This window comes from Vespa mandarinia, chromosome 3 (genome assembly GCF_050613455.1).
Source record: "Vespa mandarinia isolate Hongniang chromosome 3, ASM5061345v1, whole genome shotgun sequence".
In the NCBI taxonomy this organism is placed as follows: domain Eukaryota; kingdom Metazoa; phylum Arthropoda; class Insecta; order Hymenoptera; family Vespidae; genus Vespa; species Vespa mandarinia.
Window position 1 is genome coordinate 6,362,501 of NC_140812.1, and position 25,000 is coordinate 6,387,500.

Here is a 25,000-nt window from a genome sequence, read left to right on the forward strand (position 1 = left end):
CTTTCTCTCTCTCTCTCTCTTTCTTCCTTTAATATACGTAAACGGAAAAAAGTTACATATGACGTAATCGTGAGAAAAAGTTGTGGGCAAAAAGTTAAGCCAATTCGTCTCGGTTATCAAGTTATATTGTTGAAACCAATTAAATTGAACAAGATTGCACTTTTTTAAGTATCAAAAAAAAAAAAGAAGAAACAAAGATAAAGAAAATCGCTAAATAAAATAATAGGACGGAGAATTAAGACCGCAAAATTGTTCAGACGGCTGACCGCAAGAATCCAAAATAATAAGAATAGTATGGTGAAACGAGCCTGCTATTGATGTTGCGTTAATATAATAAGAATACGAGAGAAAGAGAGAGAGAGAGAGATAGCTCGTAATGGAGTCAAAACAATGCTTATATCTATGCATATATATATATATATATATATATATATATATATATGTGTATATGGATGTATGTATGTACATATACTCAAGTATATATATACAGATACAAAAAAGCTTGTTAACCAGGATGCTTAAGAGTCTCTTAACGTTGTCTAATTATTTTTCTTAGGTTCTTGTTAGACGTCTAATACGACGTAACGTATAAGTCAAAGTACTTCCTGGTGTTGTCCAATTAGATTAGAAAAAGAATAAGAAAGAGTGAGAGAGAGAGAGAGAGAGAGAGAGAGAGAGAGAGAGAGAGAGAGAGAGAGAGAGAGAGAGAGAGAGAGAGAGAGATAGAAATAGAGATAGATAGAGATGGTAATTAAGAGATCGTTGAACGATAAGGAATTAAAATGGACTTACCGATTGCAGAATAGAATAGGAGAAACGCTGAGGCTGCTCGAGTGGCTCTCATGTTGAATAACGACGTTGCTTTCTTTCCTTCTTTCGACATATTTCTACGACGAAAAACAGTAGAAAGTAAAGGTAGAAATGGTCCTTTCCTACGGGCGCCTCATAATCTTCTTCCTTGCCCGATGCTTTCTTATATGTTTCTTCTTTTATCTCTTTATTTTCTTTCTCCTTTTCTTTCTTTCCCGAGACCGTCTTTCAGCGGACCGCCATTATACTTCCATATGACGACGGTGTTAATTAACGCTCTTTCACACCGACGCCACACACGTGGTTGTTAATAACTTCGTTCGACGCGTTTGCTTTAGAGACCACCTTCGTCTTCTTTTTCTTTTACTTTCTCTCTCTCTTTCTCTCCCTCTCTCTCTCTCTCTCTCTCTCTCTCTCTCTCTCTCTCTCTCTCTCTATCTGTATAGCGAGAGAGAGAGCGTTACTTTACGATCTCCGAGTCTTCCTCCTTTTTCGATCGTTAAATGCACACCTCGATATATTCTCTCTTCTCTTCGCAATAACGTCTTCTTTAGAGATCTTTCAACAGCGTTGATCAGATTTTTCTTTCATAAGGAAGGAAGAAAGATATATATATATGTGTATGTGTATATAGATGGATGGATAGACAAGATAGATACATAGATAGATGGATAGATAGATGAATAGATAGATAGATATAGAGATAGAAAATAGTGGCAAGAAGTAACTAGAATCTTCCTGGTGGCTAATTAAGATGAAGGATGACCATCGATAATTGTTCCTCTTCGACGTAGAATTCTTTTCTTTTCTCTTTCCTCTTTTCTTTTCTTTTCTGTTTTTCTTCTTATTCACTTTGTATCCGATGTTGTTATTACCTAACAAAGTTGGGGAAATACCGTCTGATAAATAAATACTCTATGTTAGTTTCTACGTAGGCGTCGATATCGCCGGTAGTGGATTATATTATTATACTAGTTACGAGAGCTGGTGAGAGAGTTGGTCGGTCGATCAGGCGACCTGTTTTGTTTATATCCGTTCTATACCACCTAGCAACTTTTCTTTTTCAATGTCACCGAATAGGTGACATTGAAAATGACTCTTTGTCATAATAAAATCATGGGATATATAAAAATTATCTCATCGTTAATTCAATGCTATTGAACAATCCTCTCGAACAATGATGACGTATGTATATGTGTACATAACATATGTTTGATATTACGCTATAATTAAAATCGATCATGTGAATCGTCATAGGAATGAGGAACGTCATTTAAAATAACAAATCATTTTATACTCTCTTATACTATGTTTGTCTATGAACGTGTGTATCAAATGATTATCAATTTATAAAAATGATTGTTGCATTAAATCGATACTTTTTATTATTTAAACGTTCTAATTAAACAACTTTCTTCAGTCATTAGATCTAAATTTAAAAAAGTTCGATCCATTTTATAATTATTTTCTACTCTTTTTCTTATGCCTGAATACTTTTGAGTGTAAAAAAAAACGAAGGAAAAAAAAAGAAACAAAAAAAAGAAAGAAAAGAAAGATCGTATTAAAAAGAAAAGTAAAAAGAAAAGTATTAATGTAAAAGATTGTAAAAAAATATTTCCTTTTTATATTTATAAATTTTTTTTTTCTTTTTCAAAAACTTTTTAAACTTATAAAAAAAATATTTGAAATTTATCGATAGTTCTAATGTCGTATGAAATTAATTGAAAACATTATTTGTTACAACTATGAATGTCTTATAAGTCCCCTTCTCCCCTCTCCCCCCTCCCTCCCACCCCTTCCACCCTCAAATGCCATACCTTATTTCGTCTAAAACATTTTCGTCTAAAACATTTTCGTCTAAAACATTTCGAAATCTTATTATATAGAAAATTTGAATTCATTGATCAATGAAGGTGTACCTTGAACGAGTCATTGAACGTCCAAGAGGAAACTCAGAGATTGGTGTAGCTATATCTAGGAAGTCTATTTACTATTATAAGCGAAGTGGGACCCTATCATCGTACAAGAGAGAAAAAGAGAGGAAGAGAGAGAGAGAGAGAGACAGAGTTTAACTTTATGATCTGGCAGGTTATAGAGACACCTTTTAATCCCACCTACACAATGGCTACGATGACGTAGGCGGCCATGACTGTTCCTATAACGAGCCAACGTAGAAAATTCTATCGACTCGATCATGTATCTCTTCTTCCCTTAGCTTGGATTATTCTAGGAATATGTTATTATACTTGGAACGAAGTATCCTCTCTTTCTTTCTTTCTCTCTCTCTCTCTCTCTCTCTCTCTCTCTCTCTCTTTATTTTTCTATCTATCTATCTCTATCTATCTAATGTATCAATCTATCTATCTATTTATCTCTCTTTCTTGATACAAGATCACGATGTTATATGCCATCATGATGCATCGATTTACAGAATGACTGACATAACTTGATTACTATAGCAAAGAAAATAGATATTTCTGTTCTTTATTGACATATGTAATGAATATTTCTTTCTTTCTTTTTTTTTTTTTACACATTTTTATTTTTATTACTAATTTTTTTACACGCGAGAAGATACACGCGAGAGAGAGAGAGAGAGAGAGAGAGAGAGAATTTTTTAAGCGTTAATTTAATTACTCAAAATAATTCATCTCCTTATTCTTTCTACATATTCTTTTTCTTTTTTTTTTTTTGTATCCTCGTAAAAACTTGGACGAACTTCGTTAAACTTTCTAAGAAATTTTGTTAAGCTTTCCCTTCATCTTTTTTTTTTTTTTGTTCCTTTTTTCTTTTTCCACGCTCGAAATCGCATTTAAAATGTCAAAGATTACAAGTTGAAGTAACCGAGTAACATAAACTCGTCGTGTCACGAAGTGTCTGGCGTTCACAAGAACACACCTCTTACTGTCGTATCTTTTCTATCTGCGGTTTATCTTTATAACTTTTAAACGGGCATCAACAAGCAACACACGATACACTGATGTAAAATGTGATGTAAGTGTAATAATTCAAGTGCACGCCTTCGAAAGTGAAACACCACGGTTTATTATCGTGTAACAGAGCAAGTTGAAATTGGGTCGTACCTATCAATCTCTTCCCTAGAGCATTGTCGAGAGTAAGTGAGACACCAAGATCTAGAATAGACTACGAAGATTTCTATAATTAATTAAGACGGATTTTACTCCATACCTTTACTTCATGAAGTCACGTAAGTGATGTAAGCTTCTTAGCTATTATTAGCATATGTATATATATATATATATATATATATATATATATATATATATATATATATTAGGTGGACCGGAAAGTAATGTCACTTTATTAAATTAAATTCAAACGAATAAATTTTTAACAAGTTTTTATTTTTAATCACAATCAAATATCGACATGCGCAGAAACGACATTACTTTCCGGTCCACTTAATACATGATATTTATATACAGAGTGTAAGAAAGTAACAAGATAGTACTTCAGAAATGGATTTCTAATATATAAAGGAAGAAAAAAAATTGACTCTATCAAGATGATTTCAAAAATCTTTGATTATTGATTCTTTCGAATCTTTGAAACTTTCAAGTATGATTTTAGTATGATTTATTTCAATAAATGTTTATTTTATTTGTTGAGATTAAATCCGAGATACTAATTGTATTATATTCAAATATATAACCGTGTACCAGTTGAATTATTTGTTTTACCTAACATCTTTAACATCCGCAAATGGATTATCATATTAGCACATTTAAAATTTAATGAGACGACGAGTTGTGAGACCTTAAAAATAGACATTTCGAACATTTTATTGAATGAAATGTCAATAGAATATATTATAATTTCAGCAAATAAATATAATTAGATTACGTTAAGATCATACTTGAATATTTTATTATTCACTGTCATATATTAAGTATTTTTGAATTCATCTTGACAGAAACTATTTTTCTTCTATGATTAATTCTTTCCCAAAGTTTACCTGTGTCGTTTCGTGTATATATATATATATATATATATATATATATATATATATATGTGCTAAATTTAAAATAATGGAAGTTGTAAGTTACATTGATTAATAATGAAACAATCTTCTCATCGTAACAGTTCCTTTAATGATCAACTGAGAAATGTCACGGTTACCATGACAGACAATAAATGAACTTGCTTATCTATAATACTTCATTAACAGTTATCTCTTTGTTTCTCCTTTTCGTATATATATATATATATATATATATATATATATATGTGAGTGTGTGCGTGTGTGTTTAAAATTTTATAAAATATATATATATATATATATATATATATATATATATTTAAAATTTTATATATGTATGTATTTAAAATTATATATAATATATATATAATTTTAAAATCATTTGATCTAAAGTAACTGTTAATTTAAGATATGTCTATAATCTCGTTAGCTTTTAAATATCGTTTTTCTTACTTCAACGATAACAGATGCAGCAACGAACGATAAATTATATTGTGTAAATAATTGCATCGAAAAAATGGTATTATAAGCTGTTAGTTTTATAAAATGAATCAATCGAGGCACATCCATATGTCGTTTTATGAATTATTCATTACTGATTTTCATACTTGATAACATTTGTATTTACAAATCTTTCGAAGAAATGTATATATATATATTTCTTTTCTTTCTTTTTTTTTTCAAATAATTTCTTTCTCTGATTATGCATATTAATCCGTACTCAATGTGATATATTTTGATTGAATTTTAAATTTTAAAATAAGAAAATAACAAAGATAAGAAAAGAAATGAGGTGTGTCCACTTTAAGCGAAATTTATTTTTGAACAAATCGCACACCAATATTCCGTTAGTCAGTTAAATATCAAATAAAAATTGAATATTTTCATCTATTAATTTTGTGATAACTGAATAGAATCTTACGAGTAAAAATATTCAATGATGGTATTTAAAAGAGGTCAGCTTGAAGGATTAATCTTCTTCGAATAATTATTTCATTCTCGCCGAAAGAAAAGAGAAATGAGAAAAAGAAAAAAAAAAAGCAATAAAAGAAAGGAATATAAATGGAACACGATGATGTGATCAACGACCGGTTTACATGCGACCGATTGATTCTCAAAAGAATAAGACGTCAAAAGTATATACGTGAAAAAGAAAAGAGCAAAAAAAAAGGAGAAAGAGAGAGAGAGAGAGAAAGAGAGAGAATTTTCAATGGTAACAAATAATTCGCGTGGGAGTATAAGACCCATCGTTCTTTTGAGTAGACAGAATGTCAAGAATCCTTTGAAGTTATTCTATAGAAAGAAAGAGAGAGAGAGAGAGAGAGAGAGAGAGAGAGAGAGAGAAAGGGAGGGAGAGAAAGGGAGAAAGAAAGAAAGAAAGAAACACCTGTAAGTGCAATCGCGGAAGTAGTCGTGGTAAATACTCGGGTAGTCATTAATCAAGCGCCAGGACGTCTCTCCGAACTACGATGCAAATGAGGTCATGCGTTGTGTGTATCGAGTTCGCGCGAGCGCGACCGCGGTAAATTCAAATTCATTTCTTTTCTTCTTTTATTTTTTTTTTTTTCTTTGATCAATCGCGAACAAAATCGCGAATTTCTTTTCACTTCCAATTTCGAAATAAAGTAAAATAAAAAAGAAAAAAAAAAAGAAAGAAAAAAAAGTAAAAAATAAAAAATAAAAAAAAATAGAAAAAAAAAAGATAAATAATATACCTTCGGCGTGAGCTTTTATCTTTTTGTTATTTGTTTTTTTCTCTACGAATGAAAAAACATAGGAAAGGAAAAAATAAAACTTAAATGAAAATAAAAATAAACATAAAAATAAAAGTGAATTCACAGACAAAAAAAAAAGGATATTAAATTAAATCATTCCGTATAATCTATTTACGAGTTAATTTCTTTTTCCTACGAATGAAAAAAAAAAAAAAAAAAAAAAAAAAAAGATAGAAAAGGATAAAATAAACAAACAAATAGAAAGAAAAAGAAAAATATAAGTGAATTCGAAAACGAAAGAAAAATTAAATTAAATCATTCCGTATAATCTGTGCCGAGTTTAACCCGTATATTACGTTCAGAGTCATTCGCGTATAGTAACATGAATACAAAAAGTGTTTGTTCACGTGCCTTATCGTCTTAAACAAACGTATCCTCGCCCACATTTCTGCTTTCTATTCCTAGGAAATAAATTATTAGCGTTGAAAAGTGCGGAGGTAGACGGACAATCACGATACCAACATCAGGAGAAGAGATTTAATTCTAAATTGATATCGATTTTCAAAAGTTTCAGGATATTCCGAAGACAAATCTCTCTCTTTCTTTTATACACATTCAAATTCTACCATCAAGACGTAATCAGGATTGATTTCCTAAGCGATTACTGAAATTCCAAGCATGGTAATACTGGACTTCGATTGGAGAGAGGAAGTCGCCGGAAATATCGTTACCAAATTCGTCGAATTCTCAGAGAATTTTAAGTGGAGGCTATTAGAGAGACCTGAATATTACACATTACTTGTGTGTACGTGTGTGTGAGCGCGGGCGTACGCGCGCTTACAATTTGTATGTCTTTTTCTATGAATGTATGAATACTTTCGTGTTTTATGTGGGTTATCTTTTATAAACGAAAAAGAAACAAAATTAGAACATTACACTCCCTATCGCTATAACATGCAACCTCTTATTTTCTAAACAAAGATACGTAACGTGCACGATACGTGAAGTTCGTTCGATATTCCAAGATTAGAGAAAATCTAGAATATATTCGAAAAGGAAAATAATCATTTAGACGTGATACCTTCGTCCTTTTCGTGGATTGTTTTTTTTTTCGTTATTTCGATGAAAATAAAATGATTTATCGATGAGCTCAAAGGTAAAATGATGGAGCGAAATTTATGTGCATTGTTTTGTTCATTTTGTCTGATAGAAGGATAGAAAGAGAAAGAGAAAGAAAGAGAGAGAGAGAGACAGAGAGAGGGAGGGAGAGAAACAGTTTGAAGTACCAAGTTGAGAACCATGTATTTATCTTTATAGGTATATGTATAATGACTCTCTCTCTCTTTCTCTCTGTCTCTCACTTTCTTTCTATCTTTTATCTCTATCTTTCTTTCTTTCCCGAAGTAACGTAATAATTGCTGGTAATAAATCACTTTGATATTTAATATTATTACCGGCGTATATCATCCCCTTAATACTCCTTAGTTAACTAGCCGCACATGTTTTGCTGTTGCGACGTTAAAGGATCTCTAATAACGAGTCGAGCATACTAGAAATCGTCTAATAATTCAAGGATTCTCTCTGGCCTTCTTGTTATCGAACTTACAAAGAGAAAATGCGAAAGCAGATACATATATACATGTGTGTATATATATATATATATATATATATATTCGCCCTTGCTCGAAAATACTGAAATAGTTTGAATAGTTCAAAGTAACACTTATCATAGTCAAGCATTCGATATCTTCACGGATAATTAGAAGATCTCCAAATAGTTATCTACTGCACGAAAATTTTCATCTCCACTTGAGAATTTAATAGCATCGGAAAATTAGGTACTAGTTCCATTAGAAACTTGTAATAACGGTCTAAGAAGAAAATGGATAATCATCCTTGAATGATTATAAACGATTCTAAACGATCCAAGAATGAAAAATAATTAATATATTATTCGAACAAATTTTTATATAATCGTAAGGATATGTCGAATGTGTATTGGTTTATCAAATGTTATTACACCATATAAATTTTACGATATTTCACTCTTCGACGATTGAGTTTCGCGTAAACGCATTTCGTTGCTTCGAATTTCATTAATTCCAATTCGATTATTTGCAAAAACCCTATGCGCTGATCAAACCAAAAAATTAAAAAATAAAAAATAAACAAAAGGAAAATGAAGAAAAAAAAAGAGTAAAAATTAAAAAAATAAAATAATAATAAAAAAAAAAAAAAGTAGTAAAATCAAAAAAGGAAAAAAAAGAAAAAAAGAAAGAAAGAAAAAAAGAAAAAATAGAAAATGTAAAAGTGTCCTGTAAACACGTGGTTTAATGTATTTACTTACTTACTTACTTACTATCGTGACGATAAAATCTTGATGATTCAGTATATGAAAAGAAGTGCAGAGGAACGAACGTAATGCGATATTAAGACAGGGGCTACCTTCGTTCGTTATAATAACAATAATTTTTCCGGTTTCTCTCCGTATAACGCGAGAGAGTTAATCGCGCGAGGAAAGCTACGGGGGAAAAATAAAAAAGCCGAGCAATTTATTCCGATCGTAAATTCATTCGTTGCTCGTATAAAAGTCCGAACGGAGGAATGCGATACGTAGTAGTATTTTTTTTCGCTTTCTCTCTCTTTCTCTCTCTTTCTCTTTTTCCCTCGCTTTACCCTCTTTTTCAGGCACGAAAATGAAGCGAATGAAATGAGCGAGCTATCTCTTTCCCTCTCTCTCTCTCTCTCTCTCTCTCTCTCTCTCTCTCTCTCTTTCACTCACTCTTTCTGGTTGAGGCCACCTAGTCGAGTTTGCTGCTTCTCTGACATCACCACCCGTATTACGTTGGCCTACGCAAACTCTATCTCTATCTCTCTCTCTCCGTTTTCCTCTCTCTTTCTCTCACTCTCTCTCTCTCTCTCTATCTATCTATCTATCTATCTTTTTCACTCGTTCGCAACATCCCACACAGTAGAGCTTGCACTCGTTTCAGTGCATAAACGCACGTGTTTCTTTCGTGTTTTTTGCACGTTTCATCTCAAAGATCGAAGACGAAAAGAGATCTCGAAAATCAAGAACGAAATAACAAAGATCGAGAGAAATAGAGAGAGAGAATGAGAGAGACAGAGAGAAAAAAAGAGAGAGAGAAAAAGAGGAGGAGAGAGAGAGAGAGAAAGGGAGAGAAAAAACGAAAAAGGAAGAGTAGTTATGCTTCTTGAATTCCATCGTGTAATGGCCAGTAAATAAACGTGCACACCATTATGGGAGGTTAATGATTCTGTGGCGAGGACATATTGATCAGTGAGTACGGACCATATCGCGAAGGGAGAGTGCTCTCATTGAAATGATATGACTCTTCTTTAGGATGGTTGATAAAGCGAATAGAGGTTTTAGCGACAATGAGACTCCGGTAAGTGCTCGAATCGAACGTAGGAATTTATGATAAGTACGATGGGACGAAATTTTAACGAGAATGCATCCTTAATTTTTTTTTCTTCTCTTTCTTCCTTTATTTATTTTTTCTCTTTCCTTCTTTTCTTTTTTTTTGTTTCTTTTTTTTTTTTTTTTTTGGTTCCTTTTCCTTTCCATTTTTCTCACCGAGAAGATATTAAATAGACATTTTAATTAGATTATATTGTACATCATCGAATTGTACTTTTCCTGTTTCATACGATATAAAAGTAATTCGTTTTTAGATCATCGGTCGTCACGTCTTCTTACAAACGAATAATAATATCACGATGATCATTATTAGTAATTATTGATTTTAGAAATGAATATATCTACGAATGAAAATTTTCTCTATATAATTAATTGTTTTTTTTTTTTCATCGGAAGCACAATGTTAAAAGAAAAAAGAGGGAAAGGAAAAGGTCAAAATAAGAAAAAAATTCCATGCCGTGAAATTCGCAAATGAAATATAAATCGTAAAAAAGGAAAGAACGAAAGAAAGAAAAAAGAAACAAAAATAGAAAAATAAAATGCAAAAAAAGAATACAAAAAAAAATAGAGAAAGAGAGAGAGAAAGAGAGAGAGAAAGAGAGAGAGAAAGAGAGAGAGAGAGAGAGAGAGAGAGAGAGTGCGATTGAGAGAGAAATTATTTCGACGGATTCACTATAGAATATAAATATTAAAATTAAACGAATCTTAACGAATAATTTAACGAAATAATTAAACGAATATTAAAATTAAAACGAGCTATCACTTTTTTTCCTTATATATCACGCTTTTTTCCACTTAAGCTGATAAACAATGCCATTTCAACGTAAGATACTCCAAGACCCTGACATTCTCTATATTTCTTCGTAAACAAATATTTACACATACGTACATATCTACTTACCTACCGCTTGCAATGAAATTGCAAGTTTATAATATCGGTATATGAAAGTAAGAGGAGAAAAGAAACGAAGGTAGCAAAGTCAAGGCATCGATTCTCGAAAGGAAGATCTCGTGCGATGCTCTAGCTACATTCTAACCCGGACCGAGTGTCTAAGCACGTTCGCTAAACAGGCAGATACGTTCACGAGATAGGAGATACTTATGGCACTTCGGGGTATGAACTCGTGACCGCCGAGAATACGTTGAATATACTCGAACCTCTCTCTCTCTCTCTCTCTCCCTTTCTCTCTCTCTCTCTTTCTCTTAGAGAGAGCGTTACTGCTAGCTTCAGTGAAGCTACAACAGAAGAGGAAGAGGAGGATGTGTTCAACGATATAACGGGTACTCTCCTCATCCTCCTCCTCCTCCTGTACCTCCTCCTTCTCCAATCTCCACCTTCTTCTTCTCCTTCTTCTCCCCTTCGACGTGGCAGAACTTCTTGGAATCAAACTCCCTCTGCTCTTTGTTGTACATAAGGATAGAATATCCACGTTGTCTCCTTACCATCGACGAGCTTTATTTACTTTTACTTCCTTTTGCATCCTTTCCACTCTTATCTACTACTACTCTACCTGCTGTATAATACTATACTCAGCGAATATAATCTCTTGAAACAACCTGTTTCTCTCTCTCTCTCTCTCTCTCTCTCTCTCTTTCTTTCTTTTTGCCTGTCCATCTGTCCATCTGACTATCCCTCTCTCTTTCTCTCTCTCTCTCTCTCTCTCACTCTCTCTCTCTATTTATTTACCTATCTATCTATCTATCTATCTATTTATCTATCTCTTTCTCTTTCTTTCAGTTTCTTAATAGAAACTTTAAAATCAGAGTTCTCTTAAAAGGATGCTAAGTAGCTATCGTCGATGAGAATGAGTATTCTGTTTCGCAAATAAAAGAAATTCTTGTTAATTTATTAGATAGATAAAGAAGGATGGGTTTCAGTGGAGTTTATTATATAAAGATTTTATCATGTCTGTTAGCTTAATAGTAAGAAATTTCATAGTAAACGAAAGGTGACATTGAATATCTTATAAGGAATAATTATTTCTATTTAAATCCAACGAACCTTATGATCTTCAGATTATTATATTATATTAACTTCGTTTCACATTAATTTCAAATTCTGTAAGTATCAAAAAGAAAAAAAAAGAAAAGAAAAGAAAAGAAAGAGATAGATAGAGAGAGAGAGAGAAAGATTGAAAGAGAAAAGGAAAGAAAATAACTTGGAAAAATATAATATCCAATGGATTAAATTCAAAGGTAAAGAATCTGATTTAAGGAATCGAGATGCAAGTAGTTTGATTTTGTGATTAAAAGAGAGATAGAGAGAGAGAGAGAGAGAGAGAATGAGAGAGAGAAAGATCGAAGTAGTTCGACAATCGAAGAATAGAACTTGCAATCAAGGTCGATAACTCGTAATCGATAACTCTTACTAACAATCACATTATCGAAAAGAAATGAGCCGGAGAGGTGAACACGAAGTGAAAGGGATTCTTGGTAAGTGGCATAGATAGAGTAAATTATCTCTACGTCAAATAATATTCTCTCTCTTTCTCTCTCACACACACACACATACACACATATACATTTCTCGACTAAACTGGATACACGCTTCGACCAAGTTTGAACGTTCTTATTATCGATTAATTAATCGATCATTGTATATCTACGATCAAACAAAGATAATTTTCTAATATATTAATTACACGATATCGCGAGGAAACATCATTTTCATTAGCTCTCTAGTTTAGTCTAGTTTACTTTCTCTAAAATTACATAATTAACTGTAGTTAACATCGAACGACAGAGAGATAATTCAAATGGTTGAATTCGAGAAATGGTTAAAAAAAAAAAAAAAAAAAGAAAAGAAAAATTCGTTCGTTCTGATAATATACATATGCCTGTTTGATAACTATTGTCATCGTGAAGACAAAGTGAGAGAGAGAGAAAGAGAAAGAGAGAGGAAGTGAATTTAAGGGTGAAATTCATTGTGGATTGGAAATTCCACGAATAGCAGTAACCGCGTGCATTCTTGACGGTTCCATCAAACGAAACTCAATTTTCTTTGAAACGTGTCTTTTGTTCCGGATCGTTTCATCGATAAGAAAATACTTCTTTCTCTAACATTAAAAAAATCAAATAGTAAATATAAAACTTGAAACCATTATAATAGTAAATACAAGACAAATAATATCCATTTTATCGTTATTAATGATATAACATTAGTCAAGATAGATCGTAAATAAATCAAATTTCTTTCCTTTGATTATTTCAGTCTTGTCAGAGGATTGAAACTCAATACAGATTTGTATCTCCAATGTTAAAACACGTTCGTAAATGTATTCGTCCTATTAATATTTTTTCCAATACATAACTCAAGCAACAGATTCGAAGAATATCGAACTATTGCTTGAAATCGATCACTTAATATTTCATAGTAAATCCCCGCAAATAAAAAAGGAAAAAAAGAAGAAATAAAGAAAGAGGGAAGATTTTGCTAGGGAACCAAACACGTGCAACCGATTTCACGAGTACGTACACCTGCTGCATTAATTCCTTATAGTGGGAGTTATCTCTTCTTGCGACCGAATGTTTTCTTTTTTTTTTTTATATCTTATCTCTCTCTCTCTCTCTCTTTTGTCGTATTTTACATTAAAAATATAAATAAATATATATAAATATTATCAATATATTTATATATATATATATATATTTTTTTTTTCGATAATATTTGCATGTGACGAAGCGATAATAGTTTCTGTCATTATCATCATAGTGATTTTTAAATAACGTTAATTCGAAAATATTCTCAAGTTACAAATGAAAAAAAAAAAAAGGGAAAGAGAAAAAAAAATTCCCAATAAATTATTTATTATTCTTTAATAACTCCATCTAATGGATATTCAATATACATTTAAATTGAGCCCCATTCATATTTTAATAAATTATCATCAATTTTCATTATTTACAAATAATCATAATGACGAGTGAAATTGACACAATTGATTTATTCCAATATATGCAAAACTCATTTCAGCGGGGGATTATTAAATATAGTCGTAGAATAAAACTAAAAAAGAGATCAATAAATAAATAGGATGAATAACAACTATTATATGATGAAAAGAGAATTTACATCATAGATCTGTGATATTTTCAATGAGCGCGTAAATAATTATCAACGCAAATTGATATTTTACGTTTGTTAAAGTATTATGAGATCGAGATAAAAAAAAATAAAAAAAAAAAAATAAATAAATAAATAAATAAATAAATAAATAAATAAATAAATAAAAAACATAAGAGAACACATAGATAAGTACCTATATCAAGAACAAAAATGGAACAATCCCTATTATAAGTCATTTATTTTCAATAGAATATACGAGAAATATGCAATTAGGAGATTAAGGTAAAGGAGATTAAAGTAAAGAGATAAAGAGAAGGAAGAAAGAGAGGGGGATATAAAGGAGAAGGGTGAAAGGTGGAAGAAAAGCAGGGACCGAAAACGCGGCCGGAAGCAACGCTTTATGTACGTGCGTGTGGTCGGGAGTCCGATAACGGCACTTTACGCGAGGGAAACCGACTATTCGCGCTCGAGCACGCGGATAACGATCACTTTGAATCAATAATTCAACCGCGACAAGCCGCATCTCCCATTTGCCGTAATGGACGATTGAAATTACGCGGGCGTACTCACTTCCACCACTACTACCATCACCACCACCACTACCACCATTACCACCACTACCATTACCACCACCCCCTGTACTCTCCTCTACTCTTCTATTTTCTCCTATAACAACCCCTTCTCATTGTCTCATTCACTCTCTCTCTCTCTCTCTCTCTCTCTCTCCCTCTCTCCCTCTCTCTCTTTCCTTCTATCTATCTCTTTCTCTCTTTTACACGCACAAGAGAGGCCAATTCTCGTTCAGCTGGTATATAAACCAGCTTCAATTGGGGACGAGGAAAATCGAACAGGATTTCCTACTATACATGTGCGTGCGCTTGTGCGAACTTTGGATTTCGCTTTTTGCGGTTGTCGAGTTTTGAACGCCGACACGATTTCCATGAAAATTTGTGGCTCGTGTAAACGACGCGATCTTTACCATCCTACCTATCTCTCCCACCTCCAATTTTCACTCTCACCCCTTATCCTCATCCTCCTTCTATTCCTCCTTCCGCTTTTCCTTTTCCTCCTTCTCTTCTTCCTCTTCTCAAACCACCAAACACCATCAGCAACCACGCAAATCCACTACTAGCCCATACCAAACTCCGTATCGAGAATCGATCCTCGTTTTCTAAGCCTCGTTTTACCTCTGACTCCTCTTTTCGAGAATCTTTAAATCTCGACCTTCTTATACGCTTCCTTGAGAATCTTCTTTCGAAGTTTTGAAGGGAATGAGAAGAACTTGCGAGAAGGAAGAGATCTTAGACTTTATTTGAGAATTTTCTCTCTCTCTCTCTCTCTCTCTCTCTCTCTCTCTCTATCTCTTTCTTTCTATCTATCTGTCTCTCTTCTTTTTTTTCCCTTATTTACATTCGTTCGCGGATATACTTCGTGTATAAGTTTGCACGTATTTTCTGTCTGCGTGTTTGTGTATATATGCATATACTTGTTTAAATATTCGTGATCTTAAACGGGAGTAATATTAGATATAAGTTATAATATATTCATACACTCTCTCGTAGGTAATGCTATTATCCTTTGCCTATTGCTTCCAATTCTTGATATTATCTAATACGTGAACGTTTAGCCGATATTAGAGTATTAAATATAATATACGAATTAGTAGATATATTGGTTTTGTCACGATTAGCTTTACTATTGTATAATACTGTTGAAATAATATTAAGTATTATAGAAATGTTAGGAACGTTTGAATTATCGAATTATTAAAATAATTCGAAAATTTTTTCAATGCCAAGATGTTAATTTCGTTAAAAATAAAAGGATATTATTATCTAACGAAAAACAAAACAAAAAAGGAAAGAAAAGAAAAAAAAAAGAAAAGGAAAGGAAACTATGTCGAATATAAATATATATGTCGGAATTTAACTTTCTTCTTTTCTCTTCTTTTCTTTTCTTCTTTTTTTTTCTTTTTCTTTCTTTCATTTCTCTTTCTTCTTTTCATTAAAATCGCCATTCACGAAGATCAGAGTGATTAGAACATGTTGTTCGAGAACGCGGGGCTACGTCGGGAATGTTGATTCTAGCAGAACGATGAAATTTACATAATCGTCGTTCATTATCGAGAAAGAGAGAAAGAAAAGATCGATAGATCGGCGATAAGGTGAATTATGGTGATTATATGATACACACACGATCAAGGTAAAAATAGTGAGAGTGGAAAATTATAGGATAACGAGTAACATACAAAGTTTTTCCTCCCGCATTCGTGAACCTCAATCGCTCTATGGAATGAATGATTAATGAAGATTATTACTGTCGTGGAGAGTTGCGTAAAGAGGGATAAATTGGAAGCCAGAACGATGCGGTAGCGGATAATCGCAAACCCGTTGAAATGTGCGAGACATTTGAAACCTCGAAATGTCGAGACAAGAATTGCATTATTAACATTTTTATTTTCAACTCTCTTCCTCCTCTTTTTCTTTTTTTCTTCTTCTTTTTTTTTTCTTTTTACTTGCATTCCTTTAGAGAAATAATATACCTAAGAATTAATTATTTCGATTCCAAAGTGTATGCCATCTTTTTCTTTCTTTTTCTTTTCTTTTTTTTTTTTTTTTCTTTAACAAAATTACGAAAACTTCGCGTTTTATATAATTTATACAATTTCTATCATATTTATATATGTATATATATATATATATATATACATATACAAATAATAATAATTTATCATTATATATATATATATATATATATATATTATAAAGTTTTTATAAGTAACTCATAATAACAACCCAAGTAACATATAATTACAAGTATATAATTAAATACAATAATAATTATAACTATACAAAATGAAATTTATATTCCTGAAAAGTAATTTATAATATATCATATACCAATAAACGAGAAATTCTTCTATATTTGTATACTTGTTAATTTTATCTTGAAAAGAGATTTAAGAATTTTTTTTCTTTTTTTTCTTTCTTTTTTTTTTCTTTTTTTGAATGGCTTGAATCTACCATTTTCAGACGGAAGACAAGGATTTAGCTGGATTTTGACTTTAAAAGAATTCATTTATGTGGTTAACTAACTGTATAAAATATAAATGAATTTTTAAATGGTACACATCCTAGTAGAGTACTTCACAAAGCCCGGTGTATGATATTCCCCGAATTTCATATGATTTTCTTAACTTTGAAGTTATTAATGCAGTATTTAGAAACCAAGGCTTACATTATATAATGATAAAAATCATTTACTTTTTAAAATGAAGAACCGCATACAGTTATAAACTAAGACAGCATAATAAAGATGACATAATCAAACAATAACCTAATAAGATATCTAAATGAAACAAGAATTATTATCGTTGTCCCTAAATAAATAAATAGAAAAAAGAAGAAGAAAAAAAAAAAAAGAAAATCTTTAACGTTATAAGTCATTGCCATAGTTATCAAAAATCTAATTCGGAAAATAACTTTCTCATTCAATTTAAAGTGAAATTTAAATTGTAAGTCCATTTATACTTCATAATAATAAACTTATGAATTGTAAAAGTATATTTTGAATGTAATTTGTGATTGTGTGTTATGATTTGTGATTAATGATTTGCGATTGTAATTTGTGACACATTATGTAATCAAATAGCTACAGGAAAACTTTTTTATACTGTTATACTCAAAGAAGAAGTGAGCGATGTTTGTTTCTTCCAAATGTATTACATAAATTATAATTATATAAATTATGAATTCTCTGATAAAGCATTTTTCGCAAACAAGTTAAACTTGTGATTCATTTACGAGAGATTAAACTCTACGTCGTTTAGATTCAATTAAAAATATAAAATGTTATCAATGCAACGATGATCTTCCTTCAATCACATCTTTCAATCGTTCACATCATCATCATTCAATCACAAATTTATTAAAAGTTTCTCTATACGTAAAGTCCATATTGTCAATATTTTATACATAAATAAACGATATAATTCAATATATTTTGTGTATATTTGTGTGCATGAAAATATATATATATATATACATATAACAGTATAATATTGCTTTAGTTGAATGTAGAAATTTTCAATAAAAACTATTATACGCAGTGTTGTTTAATTAAATATAAAATACTACAATATTCAACATTATTTATTATAGGTTCATTTATTATTTTTTTAATATCGCGATCATTATTTCAAAAAGAGCCGATACGTTACACCGGCAATTAACAAACATTTATGTAATAACTTAAATCGCTACGATAAAAGAGCAAACGTCGATGACGATTAGTTCGATTACTTTTTATTACTCTTTTTTTTTGTGGGGAAAAAAAGAAAAAAGAAAAAATAAAGCCATACAAACAATACGTTCGTAGGTAGATGAAACGTGATCGTAGATCGATCTCGTAGCTACATGATAATTAACCATAAAGCACACACATAAAAAAAAGAGATAAAAAATGATATATGTATCTATCGTACAGATATAGAACAATAATAATAACAACAACAACAACGTATGCACGGAACCATGTAAATGCATATTTTGATTTGTCGAGATCCCATCTATAAAAAAACTTCGGCTGTTTTGATACTTTTTTCTCCTTTTTTTTTTGTCATTATTACATTGTTTCGTATTATAATTTTTTATTATTTTCTTTTATATATATATATATATATATATATATATATATATATTCGTCCTTTTTCAATTTTATAACATCGAAACTACTGGCGTATTGTTAAAAATACAAATTTCATATCTTGTACTTTGTTAATTAGTTAAATTTAGCTTCTCAATTATATGTGTATATACACACACACACACACATATATATATATATTTGAAATACACTTGTGAAACATAAAATAAGTTTACATTTTTATTTATTAACAGAACAGGCAAAAGGAATATATGCATATGGAATGTACCAATCAAATTTATATAAAATGAATGGTTATAATGCGTTTCATTAAAAAATTCAATATTTAAGTTTACCGACCGACGTTGTTATTCTGAAAAAATATTTATCCTCAATAATAATGATGATTACCCGACAATGACGTAACACCCAATATACCAGATATCGAATTGATTTATTAAATAAAAACTTTATTTATATTTATTAATCTACCGAATAATTATGTAAAATAGTGATATATGAAATTCTGATTATATTGTAAAATAAAATATTTATAAATAACTCACGTATTATTCTAATAAATTTTTCATTTGTAACGATTCTTATTTAACCAATCGATTATGTATGTGTATTTGTATGTATGTAAATATGTATGCATGTGTATGTATTTATAAAAAAAGAAATGCGCTAAAAGATGAGTCACCCTGTTTAAAAACGTATCGAATTTCTGCTGACGAGGGATCTCAGCTCTTCTTCTTCTTCTTCTTCTTCTTTTTTTCTTTTCTTTTCTCTTATTTTCTTTCTTACTTTTTTTCTTTCTCATTTTTTTCTTTTTCTTTTTTTTTTTCTTTTTCTTTTCATTCCTTCGGTTTCGCTGATACGACTCCACGAACATCTTCGTACAAACGTGCCATGCTACGTCGAGAAAGATAAATAGATAAAATAAGCCGCATAGTTTAAGATTTATTCGCAACGGCGTTGCGCTTGATAACGTGAACGAGGAAGAAGAAAGCGGTTTCGCGCGAGTGCATTCCACTTTTCACATTCTTCTCCCCCTTTCTTCAACCCTCCTCTCTCACTCCCTCTCTCTCTCTCTCGCTCTCGCTCTTTCTTATTCTCTTTCGCTCTTCTCATCTTCCCACAGCATCATCTTCGCGTTCCTCTTGAAACGAGATCGTACTCGATCTCGAACTCGCTAGGCGAATAATAACGCACGCGAGATTTCTCTTTAATTAAGACGGTGAAGTAATTTTATCGAATTGTTTTCTCATCTCCTCTCATTTCTTCTCTCTCTCTCTCTCTCTCTCTCTCTCTCTCTCTCTCTCTCTCTCTCTCTCTGTCTCTCTGTCTCTCTGTCTCTCTGTCCCTTTTTTGGTAATTTCTTTCATAGTTTTTGATCTTCTTTTTATTACTCTTTAAATTTCTCGCAAACGAATTAAATGATATATATATATATATGTATATATATATATATATATATATATATATATATGCTGAAGTATCTTTAATGTTTCTTAATTCGATAAGATTAAACTTGTTTATAGTAGCAATTACAAATATATCTATATCTATATAGATATATATATATATATATATATATATATACATATATATAGATATAATCGTATTATAATTGATATATAATTTACAAGTTTAACTTTGCTAGTTAAGATGACCTTAAATAGATAATAATTAAATAGATAATATAAAAATAAAGATGGATAATATTATTTGTGATACTAATTATGTTTTACAGTTAATGTAATCTTAAATAAATTGTATAAAAATAAAAATATACACGCACATACACACACACACAGTGTCCTACATATGAAGGAAATTAGAAAATTTTGAAAGAAGAAAAAAAAAAGAAATAAAATACAAAGATGAAATGACCCCGAACGTAGTATGCTTTGCCTCTCAATCCATCAATTATTATCGAAAATCGGGAAAAAGCGAGATTTCACGAATTTCCGCGAGTGAGAATATTTATCGAAAACTTTCGGGAACGTATCGTTCTCGATAATATCGATCGAACTTTGACACATCGTCGAACTTCCTCCCGCTGAAACGACGACGTATCACCTAATATACGAATGAAACGTAGAATTATCGAACTCACACGCACGAACGCACGTATGCACGAACACACATATACATATGCGCGCACGAGAACACTATTTCTTATACATCTCTGGATAGCATTGTTCACTTTATCACTCTGTTTAGAGATAACGATTCACGCAACAGTAACCACAGTTATCTGCTTCCTTTTCTGACAGATCGTCACGAAAATATGTACTATTTTGCTGTATACAAAAATACGTACACGTATGCATGTATATGAGTGTATATATATATATATATATATATATGCGTGTTCGTGTTGAATGATAATAACAAGTATTGAAAGTATTGCAATTGACATTTCAGTACTATAAATTTGAATAACAAATATACCTATACATGTGTATTTATCAGAAATGTTTTTTCTTTTTTTTTTTTTTGCATTTTTGTGTGTATATATATACACATATATATATATATATATATATATATATATATATATATATATAATCATAATTAAATTCATTATCTCATTGTATAGTTAACAATAATTCCTTGATATAATCAAATATCCATCCTCTTTTTATTTTTGTGATAAATGCATATACACGTGTGTGTGTGTGTGTGCGTATATATATATATATATACACGAACTTCTTTTAATATAAAATTGCTACGATAGATTAATTAACACGTTCACGAGACCGTTACGAAATCATTTTGATATCGATCGTACAGATTTATACTTCTTATACGAACCTCATTTTTTCTATGACTCAGAATTACAGTTTCCTAAATGTCAAGAAACGATAAATCCTTGATATGTTTAATCGAAAACAAGTAGGTAGGTAGGTAGATAGGCATTAAAAACACGCGAAAATCTCATCAAAATCCAAATAAAAGTGCTAGCATATGTAAATTATTTTTTCATGACGTTACTAACTCGTACACGTATCTATATACTTTTTTTTCTTCATTGTTTATTATTATTAACATTTTATACCTATTTGTAAAATCTTACCAACTATCAATAATGTATCGTTATGTTTGCATTAAAAATAAATTACGCCATGGTCGCTTTTATTGATCGATGAACGACCCAGTTAACGGATTAAATGAAGTCGGCAAAGTCACTACCACGGGTCACCGATGACCTCCGATGACAGTCAACATGTCAATAATAAGAATGAATCACAGTCTAAATTCACGACCGATTAACATCTTCTTCTTTTTCTTCTTCTTTTTCTCGCCGAGCTACGTAACGTGGATTAAAGAAATAAAAAGAAAAATGCAAAATTGTTATTAAAAAAAAAAAAAAAAATAAAAACAAACAAAGAGAGAGAGAGAGAGAAAAAAAATATATATATATAATAGAAATCGTTACGAACTCGCAGAAAATTCGAAATTTTCCAAACGACAATGAATAATCTATCTCTCGATTTTTGAAAATCCTTTCGATGATCTCTACTGATACTACTACATCGATATACTCTCCTACCTGCTCTACTCATAAGTCTCCTCCGGCGATCACTATGGGCTCATAAATCGTTCCTGAAAACGCATCGATGTCGCGAGGGTTACGGGATGCTCCATCGCACGAGTAAAATATGGAACGTGACGTAAATAAAAGGTGGTAGCTGTATAAAGCTTATCGCAGTACTAGACCAGGATTAGAGCTTTTTTTTTCACGCGCTAGACCGCTCGATAAATCATTTCCTATCACTTTTCTCTCTCTCTCTCTCTCTCTCTCTCCCTCTCTGTATCTCTCTCTCTCTCTCTCTCTCTCTCTCTTTCTCTCATTCAAACACGCACACATTCTTATACATACATTTATCTAAAGACTCGGAACATTCACTTGTACAACTCATTCAAACGTATTTAACACATTCACTCTCATCATCTTTATATATGTAGACAAACAAGCACGCGCTCACGCATACAAACACATACACACAGACGGACAGACACACACAAACATATTTATGTATGTGTGTATATATATATATATATATTTACGTATACATACATGCATTGTATATATAATGCATTGGTCAGGTGAGCGGATATCGAAGAAATTTCTCGCTCGATTCAATCGGAATTCGAAACTGGTCTAACGATGATATCGAATTTCTCGACGCTTCAACGATTCGTTATATCGAACGGTGGACTCTCGGATCGAAATCGACATTGATTCACCGACCGATGTTCGCCAAGCGATCGATTAAAGTCAACGACAGGAGGGATTTCCTGCACTTGCCATGTCCTCTGTGACCCTCTGCGTCAATGAACCGAACACAACAAGCCCAACCAAAAGAGAGAAAGAGAAAGATTTATCGTTGAAAGTACACGCTTAACACTTCCTCGATATAAACAAAATGGATCGCAAGTTAATATATTAACCATTCCTGATTCGAAAAAAAAAAAAGAAAAAAAAAAAGAAAAGAAAAAAAAAAGAAAAAAAAAGAAAAGAAAAAAAGAAAAGAAAAAAAAAAGAAAAGAAAAAAAAGAAAAAAAAGACAATAAAAGAATGTATTGTATTATGATAAAATGAAACCTTTCATATATATATATATATTTTTTTTTCTCATACAAATAAATAATCTTAATTTAAAATTTGAATCATTATATATAGTTTATTTTTTCTATTTAAATTAATTTAAACAAATTCATAGATATTTATTATTAATTTATCACTATATATTCATATCTACTATATATGTATATATTATATATATTATATTTGTATATATGTGTGTGTGCGTGTATCTGTGTATTGTGTATTTCAAAACTCAACACACGAATAATGAGTAATAATTAAGGAGGTCAAGGCAAATATTTTTTATCAAATAACATGGGAGTCGATGATTTGTCGTTATACCATTACAACGACCAAGTTGTCAGCGTAAAGAGCTTGAAAGTTATCAACAGTATATTTGCGCTGGTAACAGCAATTTGTACAGATGGAATGATTTCCATCAGTCAGTTGTCAATTTTATGTCTGTGTGATCAGTATAACTGGTTTATTTCGTTATCATTCAATACCTGGCCAGTAGTTACGCTCCATCAACGAAATGTTTCCGGCCTCATGTTGTCAGACTAAAAATGTTTGAATTGGCTTTCCTAACCAATCCCTCACAGTATGCGTATTAAAGTTTTAAAACATTTTATATATTTATATGATTCAAATAAAATTTTACACAAAATTTATATACAATTAAAGCAAAAATTTCATTTTTGGAGCTAATTGTAATATATTTTAATTTAAGACTATAAAATTTATAATTAAAAAATGATTATATATATATGTATATAATATCAATTTATTTATATAATTTGTATATAATATTTGGTTAATTAATAATTATCATATAGCATTTATATATATATATATATATATATTTAGTTATATAATTTATATAATATCAATTTTTTTGTATAATTTATTTACATAATATCAATTTATTATTAAAAAGAAATATTTTAAATACATCAAAACGTTAATTCTTTCTTATTAGATTTTTATATTTTCACTGTTAAAAAAATCTGTTTTGTCTTGTAAAAAATCAAATCGGATTATAAATTAAAGAAAGAATTATATTTATTCTTTCTTCTTCAAAAATCGTAACGCGAAATTGTAGATTCATTAAAAAAAAAAAAAAAAGAAGAAAAAGAAAAAGAGAAAATGAAAAACATAGAAGAAAAACAGCATTGAAAGTTAGATTCAAAATTAAATTCGGCCATCTTGTTGTATAATTTAACCCTTAGTGTCTCCGAACAACGAAGTGATCGACGACGATATGACGATCGATCCTATCGATGTATATCTCGAAGAGGAGAGAATTTACGAAAGGGGACCACCACCGTATGATGTCGGTCGAGTTATCGGTGCGTACGTGTACGCGCATTTAAGCCGATGACGTCGACGTGGCTCGGTTAACCATTCGAGCGTCATTAATCCTTCCTAATGAGTATCGATGTCTTCCCTTTACCCTCTGAGCCCTTGCCAAGCCCGTTTTGTCCCCTATTGTCATCACCGTTAGCGATCATCGTTACGTCTCAAAGCTACCTAGATGCGAATCTATTTCTATGTGATATCAACGTCGACATTGAATTTAATAATACTAGTACGAGATTTAATTTGAGATTCAGTTTAAAACAATGATTTCAATTTTTATAAACTCTTCACAAAATCTTTTTTTTACAATAGTAATTGATATCAAGTTGAAAATAAATTCCAAGAGAAAAACAAGAGGAAT

At 30.9% G+C, this 25,000-nt stretch overlaps 1 protein-coding gene across 4 annotated transcripts in view; it reads right to left on the bottom strand.

Annotated features, from left to right (window-relative positions):
- Positions 1-25,000, bottom strand: part of cmpy (crimpy) — a 314,093-nt gene that overhangs the window by 187,698 nt on the left and 101,395 nt on the right. For 2 of the 4 annotated variants that reach the window (XM_085655574.1, XM_085655573.1), the window contains one exon: positions 793-1,685. The exons of the other annotated variants lie outside the window; for them this stretch is intronic. In XM_085655574.1, coding sequence (XP_085511700.1) covers positions 793-883 — 91 coding nt within the window. In that variant the 5' untranslated portion in view covers positions 884-1,685. The remainder of the gene's footprint in view (positions 1-792; positions 1,686-25,000) is intronic. 4 annotated transcript variants of the gene reach the window in all.